The sequence below is a fragment of the Cervus elaphus genome, chromosome 11 (assembly GCF_910594005.1).
Source record: "Cervus elaphus chromosome 11, mCerEla1.1, whole genome shotgun sequence".
Lineage (NCBI taxonomy): Eukaryota > Metazoa > Chordata > Mammalia > Artiodactyla > Cervidae > Cervus > Cervus elaphus.
In genome coordinates, this window is record NC_057825.1 from 92,124,269 (window position 1) to 92,148,041 (window position 23,773).

General features: G+C 53.9%; 1 protein-coding gene across 4 annotated transcripts in view; it reads left to right on the forward strand.

Annotated features, from left to right (window-relative positions):
• The first annotated feature begins 341 nt into the window (after window positions 1–341).
• TET3 (tet methylcytosine dioxygenase 3) overlaps window positions 342–23,773 on the forward strand; it is a 108,376-nt gene continuing 84,944 nt past the window's right edge. Inside the window, exons 1-3 of one of the 4 annotated variants that reach the window (XM_043918411.1) lie at window positions 342–1,042; window positions 3,053–3,779; window positions 17,890–17,946. In XM_043918411.1, the coding sequence (XP_043774346.1) occupies window positions 3,477–3,779; window positions 17,890–17,946 (360 nt within the window). In that variant the 5' untranslated portion in view covers window positions 342–1,042; window positions 3,053–3,476. Of the gene's footprint in view, window positions 1,043–1,368; window positions 1,461–2,052; window positions 2,251–3,052; window positions 3,780–17,453; window positions 17,577–17,889; window positions 17,947–23,773 lie in introns of those variants that run through there. The other 3 variants (XM_043918410.1, XM_043918409.1, XM_043918412.1) reach the window with 3 other exon arrangements.

The window sequence follows — 23,773 nt, forward strand, 5'->3', positions numbered from 1 at the left end:
AATAATTGTTATTTATTAAGCACTATGTTAAGTATTTTATATGGGTTCCTTCGGAGTTGGTGAGTCAAAGGTCACTCTGCTACTAGTGCCAGAGCCAGGTCTGGAACCCACAGTTCCCCACCTCCTAAGCCACCTTATCCATTGTCACACTATCTGGAGATTGTCTATCAAATAGGGAAATACTTACAATATAACATTAAGTAAAAAGTGGACAACAAATTGCGTAACCAGTGTGAGTGCAGCCATCTTTTAAAAAAAGGAAATACTCTAAACACAGAAAACGCTAGAAGGAAATATAGCAAACGGTTAAATGTTGTATTGAGGTTATTTTTGTCTTCTAGTTTTCTATTTCCTGTGTTTTCTTTAATATACATAATGTTTATTAAAAATAAAATATTTAAAACACTAAACATTCATTACATTAAAAACAATTACAAGTCCACAAACTGTTCTCATGTTTGACTGAAAATTACACTCCATTGGTATCTCTTCTCAGTTCTAGTCTTAACTTCCCTGAACAGAAATTCTTTCCTACTCTCAAAGGCCAGAGTAGGAAGTAGGTATTGCAGCCATGTTCACCACCCTCCCCACAGCTGACAACCTGGCCACTCGAGGAGGCTGTCAAAATCAGGTCTGTGAGGAGGGAAGTCCCAGACAGAACGCGGGCTTCTCCTACCGCCTAGGGCTTTCTGGACAGAGCTGCTTGAAATCAATTACTTTTTTCTTCTTCTAAATAAGCCGCCGAATGCTCTTTTTCCAGTTCTGGCTGAGTTGTTAGCTTCAGCCCAGTGGTGACGCCTGCCAGGTACCTGGCTCGGTGAACACCGCCCAAACTGGTCAGGCCAGTCCTCCTGTGGATGTTTCTGCCAGGACTTGCCTGTGTGAGTGTGTGTGAGTGTGTGTGTGTGTTGTTAGAGACCCACCCTTCTCCCCAGCAACCCAGGTAGGTGGAAGGTAGCTTCGGGGACCAGCCTGGCAGTGAAGCCAGATGGGTGGAGCTGAATTAATCTAACCTGGAATTTCAACTTGGCCTGCACAACAGGTGAGAGGAAAAAAGCAGCAGAGAGAACGGGCAGTTAGGCAACTTAGAAATATTCTTATGCCTTGCCCCTTGCCCCCTGGCTGGAAAACAGCCCGGGGTGACTTTTCAAAGTCTTTGCGATGGGTTATAGGGCTCGACCCCTCGGAGCCTGTCCGAGCCCCTCCTGAACGCTGTCCTCCTCGGTTACCCTCCGCGACGCGCCCGTTCCCCCTCCTCTGGGAGGCAGGGCGGGGGTATCGGATTAGTCTTTGTTTTCGACGCGAAAGAGCCGAGAGCGGCGCAGGGGAGGCTCGCGATGGCAGGGCCCCGGGGTCCGCCTGGGTAGGGCGCTGGGCTGCGATCCCGGCGAAGGTTCCTGCCGGCTGGCCCTTGGCCTCTGCTCGCGGGGTATCCCCTCCGTGCCCGCTAGGCTGACTCGGTACGCAAACGCGCGATGTCCCCCATTGTCCTGCCTCGGAATGAGCGAGCGGCGGCCAGGAGAGGGGGGTCAGTGGGGCCCGGAGCTCAGGACTCCCTGGGGCACCGGGGCCGTCCCAGGCCGCTCGGCCCGCAGGGAGTGGCAGGAAGTGGGGGCACCGAGGCCGGCTCGGCCGAGGGCCTAGGCTGGGAGGTCCGCGTGCCCCACCCCGCGCCGCCCGCCGCGCCCGCTCGGCTGCAGAAGCGCCGGAGGGCGGGGGCGGCCAACCCGAGGAGAGCGGCCGGGGCCCGGGAGGACCGACTGCGGGGGAGGGGAGGTACTGCAGGTGCAAAGGCGCGGCGTCCGGGCCGGGCCCTGCCCCCATCCGCTCCGGGACCGCCCGCGCCGTCCCCTCCCCCTCCACGGAACTCCCCTCCTCGCGCAGCCCCGAGCCCGGCGGAGGGGGCGGCGGCGGGGCCGGCGGGGCTCGGCGGGGCCGCACGTGCGCGCCCTCCCGGGCGGGGGAGTCCCCGGGCGAGCACGTGCCGCGGCGCGCGGGGGGCGGGGAGTCCCGCGGACGCCTTCATTGCTGCTGCTGCTGCCGCCGCGGCCGCCGCTGCCTCTTCCTTCCTCCTGCGCCGTCCCCTCATCGGCCCGGGCGGGGGGCTCCGTGCGCCGAGCTCGGTCGGGCCAGGCGCTCCAGGAGGCGGGCGCCCCAGGCGGCGGCGGCGGCGGCCGCGACGGTGGTGGCGGCGGCGCGGGCCGGGAAACTTTGCCCCTTTGTGCGCTCCGCCCCGGAGGCGGCGGGCAGGTCGGTGCAGTCGGTGCCTTTCCGGCTCCGGGGTGGGGGAGGGGAGGCCTGGGGGGGGGCCCGCAGGGGAGGGGAGGGGACGGTCCGGGGGGGGCCCGCTACTTTGTTGCGGGAGACGAGGCGGGGGTGCTGCGGGTCACAGTGTAGCGGAGCCGGGCGGGGGCGGCGGGGCGGGGCGGGGGCTGCGGAGCCGCCGAAGCCGAGCGGCCGAGGCCCCAGAACAAAGGAGCCCGAGCGGCTGCGCGCGCGCGGCCGGGCCTGAGCCGGAGCGCGCCCCCCTCCCCGCGCCCCCTCGTTGGAGCGGGCCGCCCTCCAGAGTCCGGCCCGCTGGCTGGGCGGCCGGCGAGGGCTACCCCGGGCGCGCCCCACTCCAGGCCGCCTCAGTGCCCGGGGCGCCCGGGCAGCCCCGCCGAGTGAAGCTCTCGGCAAACTTTATTTTGAAAGCTGTGCTCCCTTGGGGAAGGCCCAGCGACCTCCAGTGAGGGGCGTGTGGGAATTTTGGCAGAACTCTCCCAAGCCCGTGGGGCAGGGGAAAAGGACAACTTTCTTAGACATCTCTCCTTGACCGCCCCATAGATTCGCCGTCCAGGTTTCCTTAACACCCCGTCAGGCCCTCGTCCCGCTCCATCGGGGAGCGGGTGCCAGTGTGCCCTGCCAGAGGTTCTGGACACAATTTCATGAGAGCAAGCCCGTTCTCTTCCCCCAGCTTCTCTTTTCCCAGAAGCAGGAAGAGGTAACAGGAAGAGTGAAAGTTGTCCCCCAGCCCCGAGTGATGCGCTTCCCCTTTCTGTCTCTTTTCCAGGCTGCGCGCTGCCTTCTCCATCATTCTGACCCGGGAGAGGAAAAGCCAGAGGAGAACCTCCTCACCCTCCCCTGCCCCCGTCACACACCCACCTGCTCACCTCATGCCTGGGTCCAGGGTGGGTGAGGGTGAAGAGCCCACCCAGCCAAGATGACCCCTTCTCTGGGGACTGCCGCTGATGTCCTCCCCCCGATCCCGGGCCCCGGCAGGTGGGAGAGTGGCCCCCAACTGAGTCCTGTCAGACTGCTGCAGAGGAGGTGAAGCGGGGCTGAGAAGAGGTGCCCGTCCCGCAGCCTGGAGCTACTTGCCTTCACTCTGTAGATTTTGACTGCTTTAGGAAGAAGGACTTGTTGGTGGCCTTTGCAGGCAGGAAGCTGGACTGTGGCTCTGCCCCAGCACCTATGCCCCCACCTCTGGCAACGTCATGAGTCAGTTTCAGGTGCCCCTGGCAGTCCAGCCGGACCTGCCGGGCCTTTATGACTTCCCTCAGGGCCAGGTGATGGTAGCGGGCTACCAGGGGCCTGGGCTTCCAGTGGCCGGGAGTGAACCCCAACTCCGAGGGGGTGGAGATGGGCGGAAGAAGCGGAAACGGTGTGGTACTTGTGAGCCCTGCCGGCGGCTGGAAAACTGTGGGGCTTGCACCAGCTGTACCAACCGCCGCACACACCAAATCTGCAAACTGCGCAAGTGTGAGGTGCTGAAGAAAAAAGTGGGGCTTCTCAAGGAGGTAAGCTGGGTCTTGCTTGACAGCCCTGTTCCTTGAGGGTGCTGCATTCACAAGAGTCTTGCTGAAGACCCTTAAGTCCATTCTCCTGTTTTGATCCTCCTGGTCCAACTTTGAGTTGGGCTGTGAATAGGAGAGTAGCTGTCTTTAGAAGATGGTTTGGGCTAGTTTGCCGCGCTTAGAATTGGTGGGAGGGTAACCAGGTTGCACAGGGCTTTGAGCTAGCACTCTCATCCCTGGTGTTTGCATTTGACATGGGACAATGGTATCCAGCTTTATCTTTAGAAGTTTTTTGTCTGCTTGAAGCTTCAGATATATTTCAAGGTCATGCTAATGCTTGGGTGATCTGGGAGTGATGGTGTCAGGTAAGGGTTGGAGGCTGATGCTTTGGGAAGGAAAAATTTGGAGTGACAGGATGGTCTTATGCTGCTCTGATGGAGTGGGATGTTTCTTTCCCTAAATCTTTTTTTGGGTGCCATGCTTTTGGGGATGGTACCTAAAAATATTTGGGAATTTAATGAGAACCCCATGGTTTGAGTTCCCCTGCTAGACAGTACTTCTTGAGGTCAAGGACTTTTTATGCCTTGTGTTCTTAGGATCTGGCTCAGTTCCTTGGTGTGTCGGAAGCCCTCAGATGCTAATTGAATGAATGAATGAATGATGTGTGTTTGAGAGGCTGTCAACCCCAGGAAGGAGTACTCCCTTAATTGGGAGTTGGGAGGGCAAAGGAAGGGAGGAGGAGTTGGAATGAGAACAGAGAGGGGAGAGGGAGGCAGTGGCACCGCACTGGCCGCCTTGCCTTTACATGCTGGTGGTGGGTTGCCGGCCGTGAGGCTGGTGGCAGCCGTAACGGCGGAGAGTTGGCAGAAGTAGGGACGAGCGAAGTGAAGCAGCTTGGGAGGAGCGGTGTAGCGGCCGAGGTCGCTCCAGGCAGCGGGACTCGCGCTGGACAGAGACCGGGGCCTGCGCTGTCTGTGAGGCTTCCCCGCTTTGCCACTGATTTGTCCAAGGGCTCGGACGGCTCAGGTCCCCTCTCTGAGTCTGTCTTCTCCCTGGGGACGTGGAGGGGCTGTGCTTCTTGGCCTTTGAAGCCCTTTCCAGCTGAGCTGGAAACCGCTGTGCTTCTGGGAGCCGGGGCACCTGTGGCTTCTGATGGGCTGGCGCCTTGCACTTGGGATTTCCCTGACCGCTGAGTTCAGAGCTGTGCCGCCAGTTTGGTGGGGCCGTGGTCTTGTGGCTGGGAAGAAGGATCCAAGTGTTTTGGTCAGGAAAGTGGCCGTTGCAGGGATGTTTCTGCCGCTTCTTTCCTTCTCCTGCCTGCTCCCTGTGGAAGCTGCATATCACGGTCCAGGGACAGCGGATGGGTGCCCTGTTTCCCCAGTCTAAGGTTAAAGCAGACATCTGGATCACATCTGTAGCTCCCCACCCCAGCCTGGGAGACTGTGTGCCGCCCCTTTATGTTGCTGCTGTTTACGGGGGAGTTGGTATCCTGCTGGCCCAGTGCCCTGTGGGTCATTTCTGAAAGTGGGGGTGGGACCAGGGGTAGGCTTCACTCCTGGGCACGAGAGCTCTTGTTTCGGTATAAGGATGACATGCCCCATCTACTTTGTAAGGCTTGGTTCCTTTGCTTGCTTCCTTCTAGGGTTTATCTCCTCCTTTTCTGCCTTCCTCTCACTCCATTCCTCTCAAACCCTGGGGGATGAGCTTTCTGGGCTGGATGTTCCTAGAATGCGTGGCTCTTGTGAACCATGTTTAAGTTCTTCTTTTGGCAACAAGGAGGTGCACCTGAGTGAAAGGGGCTGGGAGTGTAGCCAGGGGCCTGTCATCCTTGTGTGTAAGCTGCTGCCCTGGGTTACCAGTGGTCGTGCTTAAGAGAGGAGGAATCTGGCGTGGCTGAAGCTTAGAGTCAAGCCCCTGGATGTCTACGTCCCTGTGGACCTTGCATAGCCGGCTGCCTCTCAAGGCCCCCCGGGACTGGGGAGAACGCAGCTGGTGCCCCGTGGTCCCCCCAGACAGAAGGTCCGGACCAGTGCTGCCTCGTGACAAGTTCTCTGGGTTTCTGCAGAAACCATGGAAAGGGGACAATGGAGTGGGCTTTGTCTTAAAGCTAACTTTGTTTGACTGAAAGAGTAGAACTTTGTTTTAGGGATGGGTACTTTCTACTTTTTGATGTTTGAAAATATACTTTCTTTTATGGAATGGAAGTGTTGATAGAAAGTAGATCTTTTTTTTTTTTTTTTTCCTAAAAAAGAGTCTTTACTTGGCAAAATACAGAATAGTAACTAGTGTCTCTCACCATAATTTTTTTTTAATTGGTCTGTGAAGGCTAAGAGCGTGGGAACCACTGTCCAGGCAACACTCTATTTGACAAATGTATCGCTGGCAGAGCTGACAGGCCCTCTAGGCTGTTCCTGAGTGAGAGCCCAGGGAACCAACCCGGCATTTATAGCCCCTAGGGGACTGCTGGGATCTTCACCACCAGGTCTGAGCAGCCATATAAAAGAGGGGACATGTCCTAGGATCTGGGAGGTTGGGAAAGGAGGAAACCTATCCCTTGGAAATAGAGCTTTAGATCTTAGCCCCTGCTCTTCAGGTGGGACAAGACAGAGCATCCCAGGAGCCTCCTGGGGGTCAGGTCCTCCCCTTGCATCCATGCTTCTGTCTCCTCTTTGGGCATCCTTTCTTCACGTCCATCCTGTCCCCACCTCCTCCAGCTTCCTTTGGGACTTGCTCAGAGCTGTCTGGTGACAGCTGCTTTGTGTCATCCTGTAAGAGGGGGAACATTATCTTGATTTTCTTGTCTTCTTCCCTGCTCCTCACTCTTTTACCCAGTGTGGGTAGGTGGTGCTACAGAGCCCCTCTAGTCAGAGACATTCCATATTTTAATACTAGAGGCGACTCCCAGGCCTGTTCCTGTCCACCACAGAGGTAAGTGACTACACTCCTCTGGGCCCTAAAGAGAGGTAACACGCCTGAAGGAGTTCGTTTCTGCAGCGGTGGTCTTCCTTCCTGGTTGCAGAAGGATTAGGATCCTAGGCTGATGTCGGAGGCTGTTTGACTTCCACATCCTTGTTAACCTGAGTGGTGGCTTCTAGCACAGTGAAGATGGCTGATTAGAAAAGTAGGATTTGGTGAGTGTGGAGATGCAGAGCCCAACGTAAGTGCTGTGCTGCCTATTTTCTTGAGCATTTTTTTTTTTTCCTCACATGTCAGATGGGGTAACCCTTCTTTGTGAGGATTAATTGAGATAAAACACGCAGAATGTCTAGTACATGGTAGGTAATCAGTGCCTGGTGACAAAACATTCCTAGAACATCTAGAACAGAATTAATCTTTATGCATAAAAACTGTGTATGTTAGTCTCTGAGCTGTAATTGTTAATTAAATGTTTATTTCAAGACATCCCAGCTTACTCACAGAACTGTGGGGCCAGGCAAGAGGAGGGAGGAGTTTGCCAACCTCTTTCCTGGGGGAGGAGGCTGGACATCCAGGAGCAAGGAGCCGGTGTGGCCCTGGGCCTGACTGCAAAGTTACCCACGGGTGAGGGAAGTGAGCGTTTGATAAAGAGGGTAGGAGAAAAACTCCTTGTGAAAAGAACCTTCCTGGAAGTATGCATACATAAGGTTGGGAGCATGATTGAGACTATTGTGGGTGAGAAATAGAAATATATATGGTGTGTCTAGCCCTCAGCCAAGTGGATTTCATGGCGGAAACAAAGCTCCATGCCCGTGTTGAGAAAAGATGCTTTGGAATTTGGGATCTCTGGACAATATCGGAACACCTGACCAATTCTTGCCTTACCTGCTAGTGGTGCTGTCTTCCTGAAGATGGAAGTTGTGGGTGGGTGGGGTAGGGGATGCTATCAGGAGGGTAGCAGTTCCCACCAGCAAAGGGAGAATTGATTGGTAAAGGAGAAGTGATGAGACTGGGAGCCCATCTCAGCATTTGTGAGTCCAGGGAGAAGCCTGGGCAAGGAGAGATGTTGACCATAGACTTCAGAAAATTGTTTTTCAGATGCAAACAGTTTTAAACCCCATGGCTACAGACTCTCAAAGGGAAGTTAGCTGGAGGGATAGGATTGCTTTTTAAAAAGAGAATGCTGACTCAACAGTCCTAAATGGGGCCCTAAGGAGGAAGGTGGTGGGGGCTAAGAGCTGAACCATCTGTGTGGCTGCTTGGGCAGCTGTCTAGTGAGTGCAGATGGTGAAAGAGCATGCTTTTTACATGGAAAGGGGGTGCGAGTCATTGGTAGTCTGACCCTTTAAGAAGAATATTAGAGAGTCCAGTGGCCAGAATGTGCTGAGGTGGTGGAAGATGCTCAAGACAATAAACGTCTTTTATGTGTTCCCAATAAGAACAGAGTAGGAAAGGGTGGTCTTACAGTTTTGGAGCAGAACTGGTGACAGAGAGAAGCCACTGGGTCCCTTTTGTGTCAGGGAGTATAAACTGGAGAAAGTATAAACCATGGCATGTGTGGTTAGGGAGGGAGAGCCAGCTACCCTACCTGAATCTGAGTCATCAGCTTCCTACTACACACCTTCAGGTATGCCCATGGAGTGGCATCGTTGTGGAATTAGATGATGATTGGGAGAGAGCCAGAAGACCAGAGACAGGTAGAAAGTTCAATTTTTCAAAGATATGCTGGAAATTGTAAACCAGTGGCAGTTTTTGACCATCCTAGAGCAGATTTCTAAATCAGTTATTTTTTATCTGTGGCTGTGCTGGGGCCTTGTTGCCGCCTGCTGGCTCCTCTCTAGTGGTGGGCTACTCTCCAGTCTCGATGCTCGGGCTTCTGATTGCAGTGGCTTTTTCTGTTGTGCAGTGTGGGCTCTAGGGCATGTGGGCTCCAGGGCATGTGGGCTCAGTAGTTGTGTTGCATGGACTTAGTTGTTATGTGGTGTATGGAATCTTCCCAGATCAGGGATCAAACCCCTGTCCCCTGCATTGGGAGGCAGACTGTTAACCACTGTACGACCAGGGAAGTCCTGGAGCAGATTTTCTAAAAGGTGGTTCATGAGATGTAGAAAGACAAACGGTGGGCTTGGGGATCCCTGTGGTTCTCTACAAAGCAACTGAAGTCAAACCAGTGGACCTGGATTTCTGCAAATAAGTGGTAGTGCTTCCTTCCAGCTTCATAGATCAGAGGGCCAGTTTTTTATTTAGAGTCATTCTGAAGAGGACACAGGTATAACTACCTTTTCAGAATTTTTATCAACCAGTATGGATCAGGGATTCCATGTTGGGATCACCTGGATCCCACTCCCACGGATTCTGTCAGTCGTTTGATTGTTCTGGGGAGGACTCCAATTGGGCTGGTGCTCCCCAGGTATATCTAATGTGTAGTTAGAGTGGAACTTCTCTGACACAGATGAGAGCTGATTTCATGGGCAGTCACTTGGACGCCAAATTGCTCACCTGAATCTTAGGGGACCTGAATGGATTACAACCATATTTCCACCTTGCTAATCAGTGGACTGGCAGAATCAGCATCATCTGGGAGCTTGTTAGAAACGCAGAATCTCAGACCTTACATCAGACTTACTGAATGAGAACCTGCACTTGAACCACACTCCCAGGTGATTTGTATGTCCTTGAGAGTTTGAGGAGCCGGTCTGTGGCGCTTCTGTGAGTGGAGAAGAGGGTGAGGCATGGAAAAGGGGACAGAAATAAGTCTTGATGAACACAGGTAAAGTACTCCCATTGCCAACAAGAGTAAGGAGGGTGACCCAACCTATTTTTTACCCTGTAGGCCAGGGAGACAAGAACATCTTGAGATTTACTCCATGTTTGTTCTTGTTTTTCTGGAGTCCATTTCAGTCTAGTCTTACGAGTTATCATTAACCCTTTTAAGAACATGTGTGTGTGTCTGTGTGTGTATGAGTGTGTATATGTGTGTGTTCTGAGAACAGTTGGGGAAGGGTTCTCAGAAGATGTTTGCTGCTCAGCAGCCTGACTTGAGACATGGGAGCCCCATGAGGGAGTAGTAGCTGGTGGTAGTTGTGAATAGCAGGAGCACATCCATAGAACTCTGGGGTTCATGGCAGGGCCTGGAGGGTTAGGAACAGAAGAGGTGTGTGCCCTCTCCCTCGGATGTAGGTAGGGGCAGGTGTGATCAGTGGGTAGGTGTGTGGTTGTGGCAGTTGTAGTGGTGATGCAATATTGAAGTTGAATGGTAAAACACGGGTAAAGGAGATTGGGGCAGTCTGGAGCAGTGAGATTTCGCAAAACTCAATGGAATTTAATCCGGGTAAATCCAAAGTCCTGCACGTATTTTTAAGAAAAAAAGAAATGTACAAGTAAGGGTCCCTGGCTTTCCAGCAGGTAGGAAGAGTTGAAACTCTAAAAGGTGTGTTGAAAGCCTGTCTCTAGGAGCTCTGTCAAAGTGGGCACACGAAAGGCAACTGAAGAAGATTGTTGTTCAGCTTGGAAATGAGTAAGTAGGGGACTCAGGCTAGGACGAGTCCTGTGTGGAAGAGGGTGTTAGTTCCTTCGTGTCGGGGAACGTGCAGAACTTTTATTAGCGCGTAGAAATTATAAGCAGGCAGACTGAGTGCATGTTTGAAAAAAAGAGTTGTCTAACATTTATAGCTGTTGCAAGACTGAAGAACCAGTCTTGTGCCTGCCTGGGTCTTTGTAGAGCCTGGGATGTTACGGAGGCATCCTCTATCAGGTGGGGGCTTCCTCATGTGGTGGCCTAAAGTGTAGCATATTCCTTAGACGACTACATTGCAGATAAAACACTGTTCTTAGGCCATGAAGTTTTTGGTTGATCTCTAGACTTAATCTTAGAGCTGGGTGGGAATATGGTCTGTGAACTTTCTGAAAATTTCAGCCGAGTGTGTGAATGTGCAGGGGTGTTTTTTCTCAGGGGAGAGGGTTTGTGGTTTTCAGCAAATTCCCAGGAGTATTTATGACATCCCAAATTTAAAAAGTATGCTCTACCAGAGCTGTCTGATATGGATGCCGTTAGTTATATGTGGCTACAAAAATTAAATTTAATTCACATGAAATTCAGTAACTCAGTCACACTGGCTGCCTTTCAAGTGGCTTGTAAAAAAAAAAACAAGTGGCTTGTATGTTAGAGATATATGTGTATATATATATATATATTTTATCTGGGTGTGTAATTCTACTGGATGAGTAGTTTCCCTCCATGGTCTCTAAACCCTCACTGAAGCCTGTTTCTGGGTTGGGGAAGTAGCTGTCCTGGTTGGCTATTCTTGGAAGGATTTTTTGGGTTAGGGTCCTTATCCCCCTCCCCCAATCCCCGCCAAGGTAAGTGGTGAGAGGGATAAGGAAGTTGGGTTATGGTCTCTGTTCCCAGCAGCAGTGCTTTCTTGGGTTCTAACCCAAAGCAAAGCTTATTGCTTCCCATTGAAGGCTTGAGCCATGTTTAAATTATCTGCTGTGGGGAAAAACAGTAGGAATGAGGGGTGGCTCCCTATTCAATTTCTGAAACTCCCTGGGGGGAAGTGACTCTCCCACCCTCACTTGTAACCTTGTCTGAGTATACTTGCTCTGGCACGGACCCCACCTTGAGTCAGCAGTTAACCTCTCTGCCTTGGGCCTCTCGTTCTGGAGGAGGCAGTGTGGTGACTGGGTGAGTTGAAAGACCAATCTGGGGGTGGGGGGTCTCAGGAGTTGTCACTGATTCCCCTCCCCATCCCTTCTTTACAGCTCCCTTGTGGATTGAGGGCAGCATGCTCAGGAGGATAGAAGGTGTTGGAAAGGAATAGGACTCCTTTATCTACCTTGAGCCCTGCTGCACTTTGGCTGGGAGGGTCCTTCAGGGTGGCTTTGGGCCTCAGCCTGAGTGTCTGGGCCTCGCCCTGCCTGCTGGGGGTGGGCACACCCCTCTGTGGCCTTGTCTCCTGTCATTTGCCTAAGAGATCTGATAACCTGAGTTATCACTGAGGGAGGGGAAAATAAAAGTCGGTGCCCAGTGTGGGGTAACTGGCAAGCCCTCCGGTGACCCCTGGGGGGTTGCTCACTTGCTTCAGGGTGCACAAGATCTGCTCCTGAACTGCTGGTTCTGACCTGTACGCATTCCAACTCCATTGTGCCCACCTCCCCACAGCCAGCCAGGGCGTCCGTGGACAGAATGGTGCGCCTCCCACTACTGGTACAGGGCAATTCTCGATGCTCCAAATGAAAAGGGAGTTGCGTTAGGTAGACTCATTTGGGCCCACTGGTCCCCCACCCCATTTAATTACCGCCAGAGGAATCCTCGGGAAGGAGTGTGGAGATGCTGGGTCAAAAATAAGTGACAATGTGCCAGACTAGAGTCTGTTCCCTTTGAGTCTTTCTTGTGGGAGGATGCTGAGTGGCACTCTCTGGTCTCATTTTTTATTTTATTTTATTGGCTGTGCTGCATGGCATGTGGGATCTTAGTTCCCAGACCAGGGGTGGAACTTGCACCCCTTTCATTGGAAGCACAGAGCCTAAACTACTGGAATGCCAGGGGAGTCCCAGTCTTTTGATTGACTGCTCTGCTCTTTAAGGGTAAGCTCTGGGTTCCCTGGTTCCCTGGTTGATGCTGGGAATGATCCTGGGGCCCTAGAGGAGAGAGAGAATGGCATCTTCTCATGGTGAGGCTGGGTCCAGTCTGGACGGTTGACGGTGCAGGATGGGGGGGGGGGTGCTGAGAGCCAGTGAGAGAAGAGCTGGTGCTAGGAGGATACGGAGCAGAGGTGCCTTCCTGGAATGTTTGCTCAGTCCCTGGACCTCCTGTGTCCCCTGTGCCGGGGGAGGGCACTGGTGTCACTTCAGTTTCTGGAGGCAGGATGTCACCTGCTTTGACTGGTAGACCTGCAAGTTGCCTTCCCAGCCGCCTCCTGCCCGTCTCGCTCGGGACCGGCTGTGTGTGCGGCGCTGCGCTGAGCCCTAGTTGGCGGTAAAGGGGAGGTGGCATTTACTCTGTCCTTAATGAGCTCACAGTCTGGGCAGGGAGACAAGCGTGGCAACAATTACAGAGCAGTCTGGTAGGGCTACAAGGGAGGGATGCCTTGAGGGCAGAAGCCAGTCTTAGTCACGGTTAGGCCAAGAGAGCCCATCATGGAAGGAAAGGGACCTGTTTTGAGAGTTTCAGCAGAGTGATTTGTGAAGGATGAGGCTGGGGCTTCCAGGAAGAGGGAGGCATCTCCCCTGAAGCTGAGCTGTGCAGAGATGCTACTCAAATGCTTGAGACTGGTGTCAGGGGTGTGAAAGGACATAGACAGAGCACAGGGCACCAGCTGAGGGTGTTCATGGATCTTCAAGGTGGAAGGTAAGAGGCTTTGTGTTAATTACTCTTAGAAGGCTTCCCCTGGGGCTGTCCCCAGGTTTCTAAACCACTCAGTATTCCTGTCTCACCTTCTCAGTAACCAATTAAGTTTCTGTTATTCCAATCATTTGCTTGGATCCTGGGACATTTGATGGTCCAGAACTGTTGCATATGGAGAGGGGAGACCCTGACGAAGTTCACAGAATATAAGATCTTCTTACAAGCATTTAGCACAGCATGGTGGGGGGAAGGGGTTGTAGGCAGAGCCGCACTGCTGCCTCTCAGCCTGGGGGGTCTGGGTGCGTTCTGTTTGTTGGCATGGAAGTGTGCAGGTAGAATTGCTGGCTGGCTGTGTTTTCCCTCTGACATCACCGGGTGCCTGAGTTCAGTCTGGTTCTCCTGCATCTCCAAGGAGGAGCACCTTTCCTTCCTCTGCTGCTGTTCTTCCACCTCCTCGGCTTTCTCCTCCCCGCGATTGCCGTTGACACAGACTTCCGCTGCCAAAGCTAATTGTGAGGCCTGATCAGTGAATGAAGGCAAAGGCAGTTCCCATGACAACTGCAAAGAGTTTCAAATATAGGGGATGATGTGTGTGATGGGCTGCAATTACTTGGGTGGAAATTGATGCGTGGACACCAGTGACTTCAAACATAGGCTCTGAAGGTGGAGGGGGTGTTGGGTTTCTTTGGCAGGATCCTTTGTGCGGTAGGGAGGGAAGGGAAGGTCACAGACTTCCCCCACATGGGATTCCAAGTGTCTTCAGTGTGTGGAATGCTGGGCAAAAGAAAAAAAAAAAAAACCCAGGGCTTTGAAGAGGCACGACTCTAGCCATTCTGGTTGGAGAGGCAGGAGTCACAGACAAATAGCAGTACCAAGTGTCAAGTGAGAAACATTGGAAGTGTTGTCAACTGGCAGAGGACTCGGGTAACCTGAGAAGGCTTCCTGGAGGAAGTGGGGCTTGAACTGAGCTTTGAAGTAAAGCCCCGTGGGGAGTGACCTTGTTCAGGACACAGCCATGGCCAGGGAAGAGAAGTCGTCCGTCTACCCCCTGCCAACTCTAGAAGAGGTAGGTTGATAAAATCGTAGAGCTGCACAGAGCAGCACCACCTATATTGCTGCAAGTGAGGGAGTGATCAGAGCCCAACTCAGTCTCCCGATTTCTCCATCTGTAAAATGGGCATTAATAATTCCTATGTCATTTGTTTGTTTTGAGGGGTAAATAAGATACGGTACATCATGCTTCAATTATGGGGCTTGGCATGGGGTGGCTGCTTGGTTGATCCTCCTGTAAAGCCCCCCAAATCTGTGTCTGGATGCATCCCCATTTCCCAGTCTTTATATATCTGTGTGGGTTCTGGCCTGTGAGGATCTGTGTTTCTGAGGTTCTCTGTGTTGAGGTATTTAGTGGGTTCTGAGAATGAGTTAATCCATTCACCTCTTCCCTAGTGGAGAGGGCTGTGACTCCATTTCTCCTGCTGGGAGTGTAGTAGAGTCTAGGGGTCATGATGGAAAGTGGGGCAAGACCTTCAGCCCGTTTGAGAGGGGTCCCAGTTACCTTTGGGTTGGTCACTGTGAAGCCCCAAATACAGAAAGAGGGGCCGATAGAGAGGAGAGGGGTGTGAAGGTGTCAGGTGTGAATTGTGGAGGCAGGTGGTCCCGGTATGCGCCTCTGTGACCCCTTGGAGCCCTCGCATTCCAGCTGCTTCAGAACAGGGCAGAGGCCAGCGTGGGATGGAGGTGGTTGCAGGTGCACTGCGTTGGGGACCGTGGGCTCTGCTAGTGTGTCTGCAGGCTGCCAGGGGGTGGGCTGGGACCTGCAGTTGGAGTGGGACTCAGTTAGCACTGCGGGGCGGGGGTGGTTCAAGCAGTGTCAGGGTGGCTCTTGAAGCCTTGTGAGGAAAACGCGTGCTGGCTGAACAAGGCTGGGTCTCGGCTATAGTTCAGGTGGCCGGTCCTCTCCTCCCAGGAGAGCAAGTGTTCCTCTGACCTCTGGGGACCTCAGAGAGCAGACCGACCCGGAGAGTGGCTTCTGCACCTCAGTGCCCAGCCCCCTGCCCTTCCACCCTCCTTGTGTAGAAACTCAGCTCAGCACATTCCAGCTCTGCGCAGAGCCTAGTGAGTGGGGAAGATAGGGCCCCTGCCCACGTGGGAGAGACGGCCGTGTAAATAAATAACTGTACTTGGTGTGACTGCTCTAGAAGAGGCCCCGGGAGGAGTGGGGCTAGACGAGCTGGGAAGGCAGCAGTGGGAGGTGACGTTTGGATTAAGCCTTGTACCGTATTAGCTTGCCAGGTGGGGGAGAGGCAGGGGAACCTAGGCAAGGAGCAGCATTGCCAAGTCTCTGAGGCGTGAAAATATTACTATTCTCAGACCCATAGCTTAAAGGGAAGTAGTGTGGTTCAAGTGACCCCATCCGTCTTTGCATGTCTCTGAGGTAGGCTGGGAGAGAGGGCTTAAAGAACTGGAATGAGAAATGCCTGACTTGGAATTCTGGCTAACCACTCACCAGCTGTGTGTTGACGGGCAAGTAACTTAACATCTCTAAGCCCGTTTCCCCATAAGGTGGTGTGTGGAGTAAGTCAAACGAGCTGCTCCCACAGCGTGCTGGCACAGGGCCTGGCACGTCGCAGGGGCTTGATAAACTGTGGCAGCCGTAGCAGCAACAGTATTGATCGTTACCATCCAAGCAGTGTTGGTTGCTCTTATCCAGCAGCAGGCTGTGTTTGCGGTGGGTGGGTGGGGCAGGGGTTTTGGGGACCGGGATAAAGGAGGGGAACTCGCTTGGCCGGGCCAAGGTCGGAGCTAAGGGGTGCCGAAGCACACGGCTGAGGACGGTGCCCCTTGGCCTGCTTTGTTACCTGCCTTCCTCCCTGCCCTAGGGAGGAGCCCAGTAGGGCTGCCCTTTGTCCCCAGAGGTGAGGCAGGTGTGGTCCCTGGTGCTTCCTGGAGTCTCCTCACCAGAGGCCAGCTTTGCTGTCTCTCCTAAGACATTCTGAGTGCCCCCTTGGAGCTTCAGGGACGGGCATAATTGGGCCGATGTGGTGGAGTTGGTAGCAGAGCATAACACCGGACGCTCTCACACATCCTAACTAGTCCTGCAAGCCACATCTGTGAGACAGAAGTAGCACACCACACACTCTCTCAGAAACGAAGCGTGGTAGTTAGGAGCACCTTCAGTGTGGCAGGCACTGTGAGGCATCTTTTCAGACTCCTCATAACTGTGTATGAGGTAGCTGCTATTGCTCATGAGCAATACTCATCTATAAAATAGAACTACAAATAGGCTAAGAGAGATAAGGTACCACCACCAAGCTCCTGCAGCTGGATAGCGGAACCAGGAACTGACCCAGATGCATGAGTACCAGAGTCCATATGACGGGTCCCCTCCTAGAAGGCGGAAACTCTGGGGTGTTGGCTACAGGGAGGGCTTGGGGTGAAGGAGGATGTCTCTTGGGTTGCCTAGGAACTGCAGGGCTTTCCTCTCCCCATTCTGTTCTCCTTCAGTCTCCTGGGTGTTGCACCCTTCAAAGGCTCAGAGTCTGGGCTGCCTCCTCTCCTCCGCCTTTGCAGGGGATGGGGAGCATCCCCTGAAGTCTGGGTGTGCCACCCCCTGTGGCCTTTCTGAATGAGGAGGGAACATTGCCATTGGTGGTGGAGACAATGCTGTCTGGAGGGGGTGGCCTGTGTTCAAGCCGCAAGGATGAGCCATGGTAGGGTGAAGTGTGGGTGTTTGTGAGCAAAGGAGGGCAAGTCTGACTTGGTGAGGCTTTGAGCCACAGGCAGTGTTGGCTTCAAGAGGAGATCTGTTGATGCGAGGTGGGGAGGAGACGACTGCATAATGGTTAAGAGTCTGGTCTTTAGTGCGGGACAACCTGGCTTGGAGTCCCAGAGCTGCTGTTTTCTAGCTGTGTCACCTTGGGTAAGTTACTTCACTTATCTGGCCTTATTTCCTCATGTGCAAAACGGGGTAAAAGGTTCATACTCCAAGGCTTTTCTTTTCCTTGGAGGATTGCAGGGGCTATTGCTTTTATCATAGTGCCTGGCACTGTCCTAGCTGCTGCTAGGATGAGGCAGTTTGCTGGTGTCCTAGGGCCAGAGAGCGGCCTGAAGGGGAATCCCGCCAGCGTCCGCTCGACCATGAGCGCAGTCAGTCTTTGACCCTGGAGATGCAGAGGATGCCTCTGGGTATTACCTTCGGGTCCCCGAGTCGGAAGGAGGCGGGGGTGCCCCGGGATCCCCAGCCTGCCGGGGAGCGGCGGCGGGCCTGGGCCACAGCCAGCCCGGCTCCGCGGCACCCTTGGCGGTGCCCCCGCCTCCCAGCCGGGCGGGTCCAGCCCCCGGCGGCCCTGCCCCCGCCCGGCCGGCCACGGGGATTGGCTGGCGAGCGCGCCGCCCCCTCCACACCAGCCTCGCCGGCGGCGGGGAGGGGAGCCAAGCCGGCAGCTGGCCGCCGCCGCCTCTGCAGTGCCTCCCTCCGTGCGCTCCGGCGGGGATAATGGGAGGCCCGCCGGCCGATGCACCAGAGGAGGCCGGCCGAGGTAGAGCGGGCAGGGCGGGGAGGGACGAAGCCAGGCCGGACGCAGGAGGAGGGGCCGAGCCCTCCTGGATCTTGGGAGGGTGGATAGGGGAGAAATGAAAACAAAAACACTCTTGAAGGCGAATGAGTCCATCCACCGCGCGTCTGGGTGGCAGCTGGAGGCAGGAAGATGGTCCCTGCTATCCTTTCTTTCCGAGGCCCCCCTGCCTTCCCCTCTCCCCCTTCCCCTGCAGCGTGCTGGGAGTGCTGCAGAAGGACTTTGCTGCTTTCCTGGTGGTGGCCTGGCTTATCAGTCTCTCCGTCTTCTTTTGCAGGTGGAAATAAAGGCTGGTGAAGGAGCCGGGCCGTGGGGACAAGGGGCTGCTGTCAAGGTACCTTGTGTGTGTGTGTGTGTGTGTGTGTGTGGTAGAGGTGAAGTGTTTGACTGGATTGGATAAAAATAAAGGGTCCCCTCTGGTGATCCCTTAATCTCCCACTGTGTGTGTAGCAGCAGCTGAGGGGGAGGGGCGGCGGGGGTGTAGGCGGCCAATGAATTCTCAGGCCTGTGTGGGTTTTGTTTGGATTCTTTTTGCTTTCTCAGCTGGATGGTTTGGGTGCAGTTGGGATTGGGTTGGTTGAACTGTTTTTTTTTTTTTAAGACACACAACCCACTCCCCACCCTTGCCTCTGGAAATCTCTCGAGAATGTCCCTGGCACTGTTGGTTTGCATCCAATCTGCAGAAATCCCCCCCCCCCGGGGGGGGGTGCTGCGGAGGGGTGGGGGGAGTTGCGCTCCTGAGTCTGAAGCTGATAGGGTGTCATTAGTCATGCTGCTGTCACCATGGAGATGGCTGGAGAGGAGAGGAGGTGGTGGGGGTGAGGATATTTTGGGTAGGGTGGGGGCTGATGCAACATCATGACTGGGAATCCTGCAGGCGGTGGGCTGCTGTTACTCTGTGCAGATGGGTGTCTGGGGGACTCGGAAGGGAATGTTACCAGGTGCGTGGGAAGTGGAGAAGGGGACACTGAGCTTCTCCATGTGGTTGTTCTCCAGACCAGGGCTGGGGTATTTGGGGCAGGGCAGAGTCTGTGGAATATAAGCCATTATGAAGAAACACAGATGTTCTTCCCCGGTTGGCAAAGGCCGGGATCAGTAGGTTTCCTTGGGCTTTGCCCTATTTTCAGGGCTGGGGATCTGCTGTGAGTTTGGGATTACTCAGCAGTATCTTCTGCTGGCCCAGAGTGAAGAAAACAGAGCAAGAGGCAGCTCAGGGTGGCTGCCTCTCAGGTCAAGAGCAGAGAGAGGCTGGGGAAAGAGTGTAGGGACAGGTGGGAGGCAGGACTGGATGGGACTTCTAGGAGAGCGAACCCTTCCCTGCCCCTGCTTCAGCTCTGTCTTCCCCTTCAGCCCCTGGAGCCTGTGAGGAGCTGGGGGAATCTGGTTGCTTGGGTAGCAGGTGGGCAAGCTGCTCATGTCCCCAGATGCTCTTAGATTTTCCTCCTGGGAAATCCTCCTCTGACTTCCTGGGAAAACTGTGGGAAGCTCCCCGGAGGTGCTGAAAGTGCCACCCTCATTGCCTGGGCGGGACGCTGGCAGGGGGGGGCCTCTGCTTTCCCAGCGGGATTGGGGGCTCCTGGGTGAGGCTCTGGGGTGGATCAGGAGTCAGGGTGGTTCCCTGGCCTCCTCCCAGAGGAACTTACAGCAAGGAGGTGCCTGAGGGAGGGCAAGAAATTTCCTTCTGGGGGAAGGAGAAGAGCCAGGTGGCATTGGCTCCGTGGAAGGTTGGGCGAGCCTTGGTGAGGCTGCAGGTGACTGCCCGGGACTAGACTGTGGCAGGCCCCTGAGGCCAGCAGAGGTGGCTGACACTGGCTTTGTTGTGGGTGGGGAGGAGAGAGCTGTGAGCTCACTGCATGCCCTTTCTCCAGAGCGGAGCCCCCAGGTTCCACCCCCACTTATGCCCCTAGCTGCCCCCTGTGTGCTGTTGAGGGCTGTGGGCACAGGGATGGTGCACCTGCTGTGCCCCCCACTCTAGGGAAAGCAGGACAAGGGGGTGAGGACAGATGGGCCCGAGGAGCGGGCAGCTCCCTCCCTCCTCTGTGTCTTTGGCCTCGTCCGCCAGAGCTTCCCTTTCTGCTGAGAGGAGGGACTGCCGGCAGGTCTGTTTACTCCGGAAAGCACCCCCTCCTGCCTAGCGGTGGCTTCTCCAGCTTTTTCCAAGTGTGTTCTCCATTCCTCCCTGCCTGCATCATGCCGGCCCTGCCATCCTGCTGGGATCTCCCCACCTGACATCTCCGTCCTTAGTGTTGTGGGCATGGAGCAGGGCTGCCTGGGAGAGTAGAGAATGCCCTTCACCCACGTCTTCCTCCTCCCCCCTTCTCAGCCTGGGGCCTGAATGGGTGGTGTTTTTAAAGCCCTGAGGTGTCTGTACTTGTTTTTATTGTTGAGTTGTCTGTCGGAAAGTCCTAGCTTCCTCTTGGCCCAGCTTGGGCACTGCCAGCAAGCACTCGGATCTGCGCCCTCTGTTCCTGGTGCCGCCTCCCCCCGCCCCACGTAGTTCTCTCACATAGTTTTAGTGTGGTGTTCCACATACCCTCGGAGAGCGGTTTTGTGAGGTCCTCTTCTGTCAGAAGGCTGTGACTTAGGAAGATGTGTGTGGTGTGTGAGCTCATTCAGAGCAGTCAGAGACTCTGGGACACGGACAAAGGGGGTCTCCCAGTTTGGGGGTTCCCATGGGAGGGGCCCAGGACGGGTAAGCTCCCTGGGTGAAGAATATCCAGCAGCCGGTGGGAATGTGCACACCTAGCAGGTGCTGAGTCCTGTCAGGGTTTCAAGAATATCCACGATACAGGGTGTCTGTCATGTCCAGCACAGGCATAAAGTTGAGCTTGATGAATGCAGCTGGTCCGTTTACTGTCTGGCGTATTGCATGTCTACCTATGATATCCCAAGGAACATGCCGTAGCACAAGCTGTTGTCACCTCTTGCCTCTTGGCAGCCTGGACAAGAGTGAGTGCCCAGAGCCGAGAGCACCAGGCTCTTGGACTTCCCACGCTGCTCCCACGCTCTGCCCCATGGGAGCCCTCGATTGGCTGAGGATGTGTGGAAACTATTTTGGGACTGTGCCCAGGATCTCTGCCTTCTGTCTCTCCTTTGGACCACTGCTCCTTTTGTCAAGGATCTGTGATCCTCAACTTTCCACACACCGTGGGGAACTCCTCCTAGTTCTTTCTTGCCTGCTCTTCCCACTCTCCAGCCCTTTGTGAGGGTCCAGCGGGAACCCTTTTATCTCTGAGGTATTGTTTACAAGCGGTAGTGAAGTTGGGCAGATGTGGAAGCAGGTGGGCATTTCAAGCTAGGCTAGGAAAGGAACCAACCAAGGGGATTTCAGAGTTGAGCTTGAGGATGGAAAGAGAGGGCTTCCCCGTGCGTAGGAAGTACAGTATTAGAGTCCCAGAGCTCGGCTCCACCTCTTTGGTGACCCCAGCCATTTTTGAATGTTGTGGGAGAGGGGGGAGACTTTGCAGCACAGATGGGTGAGTGAGTCCAAAGGAGGGCTTCCTGCCCCTGGAGCTGCCTGTAAGGCCCCTGGCTGGGCTGGCTGAGGAGGGGCCTAGGTGCTGGGCTCCCTTCAGCTGCAGACGGACAGTTCTGCTAGACATGGTTATTGTGGTGTTGCCAAGCCCCTCCCATGCCCCTGAGGCTGCAGCAAATGGTTTGGCTGGCTGGGGGTGGGGGCAGGCTGTATAGGGAGGGGCCTTGTTTTGGCTTAGTTTTGGGGCCTCTTGTCTTTCCCACCCTGACCTCCTGGGTTTTTGGCTTCATTTTTTCTCATCCTTGGGCATCTGGCAGTCAGCTGAGGACTCCCCTTGTTACAGGGCTGTCTGTAGCTTCTAAGGAGGAGACAGCTTCCTTACAGATTAGTTGAGGAAGCCTTTGGGCAAATAGAGATAGGGGTGGCTGGGACAATTAAAATCTACAGATTATCTTGCTATCCAGGGCTGTGACCCTGTCCCCATTCACCTTACCTCTGTTTCTTTCTCCCTCTTTTTGCATTTACTGTTTATCATGTTCTATGGATAGCGTTAGGTCCTGAAAAATAAGAGAAATCATTATGATGCGATATTCACAATATCACTGGAAGCAGGACACGTTGACTAAATGCCTAAAACTGTAACACTGAATGGGAAAACCCATTCTGGCAGTGTTGTTTTTTTTTTTTTCCTAGTACAGTGAATGCTTTTGATCTTTGTGTTTGGGGTTGTGAACTTGCACATGACAGAGGAAGCCTCTTGCCCCCCACCAGCCCTAGCTCTTTACATCTACTTTTATCACAGACTCAGTGGACCTCAGGGGACTTTGAAGGAACAATCAGCATACCAACTGTGATTTCAATAAGTTGGCGTTTCTGGGATCTGGTGATTACAGATTAGGGTGGTGGGGTCAAGAAATGGACCAGCTGGGACGATAGCTTAATTCTGAAAGGAAGATGTTGGCTTTAGCTGCACTGGGTTTGAGATTCAAGAAAAGCTGGAAGGAAGTACTGTGCTGGGGCCATTTATCTTGAACCCAAAATTGTCTTCTACCCGTTTGAAGCAGTAAGCAGCCCTTACTGCTTTAGGAGCTCCTGTGAGATTGCTGACCTGGAAGCGGAGGGTGAGAAGGGCAGTCTCCAGTTACTTTTCCTGTCTAATCCCACCTCTCCTGTTCTTGGGTTCTGTCATTAGCCATTTGGCAGTCCCCGGACTTCAGTCTTGTCTGTAAAATGAAGGGGTTGTTCTCAAACTAATGGGTTTGAGGGCCAGTTTTCCTAATTTCCAAAACATCGCAGACCAAAACGGCTCCTGCTGTTTGTAGAGTTGGCAGCTCTCGCCGTCCGCAGCTCCCTTCAGGGGTTCAGCACCATCCAGACCCATCTGTGAGCCACTGAACGAGGTGGTCCGGCAAGTGCACTCGGACGGAGCAGGAAGTTCACCTCACTGTGCTAGTTTCTAAAGGCTTCCTCTTGGTTTCTGTGTTTATGTTGTGATGAACTGGTGATAGCATTTGTGGGTCATTCCCTGAACAGCATTACTTTAGGACTTTGCTTCTGGAAGAGCAGAGGGTCTTTGTTCTGACCGCTCTCTTCTGTACGCTCCATCCTGGGGACAGAGCCACTACTTGGAAGAGTAGAGATCTTGCTACCCCAGAATTCTCTTGGAGTACCTTAAAAGACTTTACTTGCGTCATAGCCTCTGTAGATAAGGATGCCTCCCGTCTGTCCTTTCATCTCTGCAAGTCTGAGTTCTGATGGTGGATTGGCCGGACTCTGTGTGAGTGTGTGTGTGTGTGTGTGCACGTGTGCACACACATGGGCATGTACAGTTAAGGTTGAGGCCGGGCCCCTGTAGTTGCCAGAATAGACTTGGGCCCTGCCAGACTAAGGCTCTATTGCCCTGTCAGGGTACCTTGACTTCTGAGCTTCTTCCATTTGGTAGCTCTTGATAACATAGAGGTTCAGACCCTTTCCTTTGAGGGCTGGTCACAACCTCTGCCCTGATTTCTCTAAGGATGAGTCTCCTAATATTTCTGATAGTTTGAGTTCAGGAAGCTCCCTCCTACTTTATGTCACCCCCTTAGCCCCCCACACTCTGCAAAGTGTTTTTTCTTTTTCTTCTGCTTAAGATCTTTGACCTTTTCATTTAAGATGCTGAAGATTACAGAAAAAAGTTAAAATATTAATTGCCTGCTATGCCAGCTACCTCATCCTAGAAGAGGGTGGGGGGAGGGTGTAAGGTGTAATATTGTCATGCCACAGGAATATTCCTTAGGAGGCAGACATTCCAAGAACAGTGAGATTAGGGCCTTAGCAAATCCTGGTTACCTCTATGACCTGGAACTCTTGTGCCCTTGGTGCTTAAGTAATTGGATTTCTCAATCCCACCTCCAAGCATTTTCCATGTGTAATCTGAACCTCATGGACTTTGCAAGGGAAATAAAGACACTGAAAGGGTTTTCAGCTTGTCCCTGACAGTGAGCTCCTAAGCTCCCGGCCCACTTGACTGAGTTTTCCTGCTTTGCCTCTGCAACATGCACACCGCTCCCAGTACCCTCCTCCCCGGGAGTCTGCTCTTTTAGCTTGCGGGTCTTGGTTCCCAGCCCTGCTAAACAGATGGAGTTTTCAGTAGGAGCTGTTTCCCGCCAGTCCACCTTCCCATGCATTAGGGGGAAGGTTCTACCTC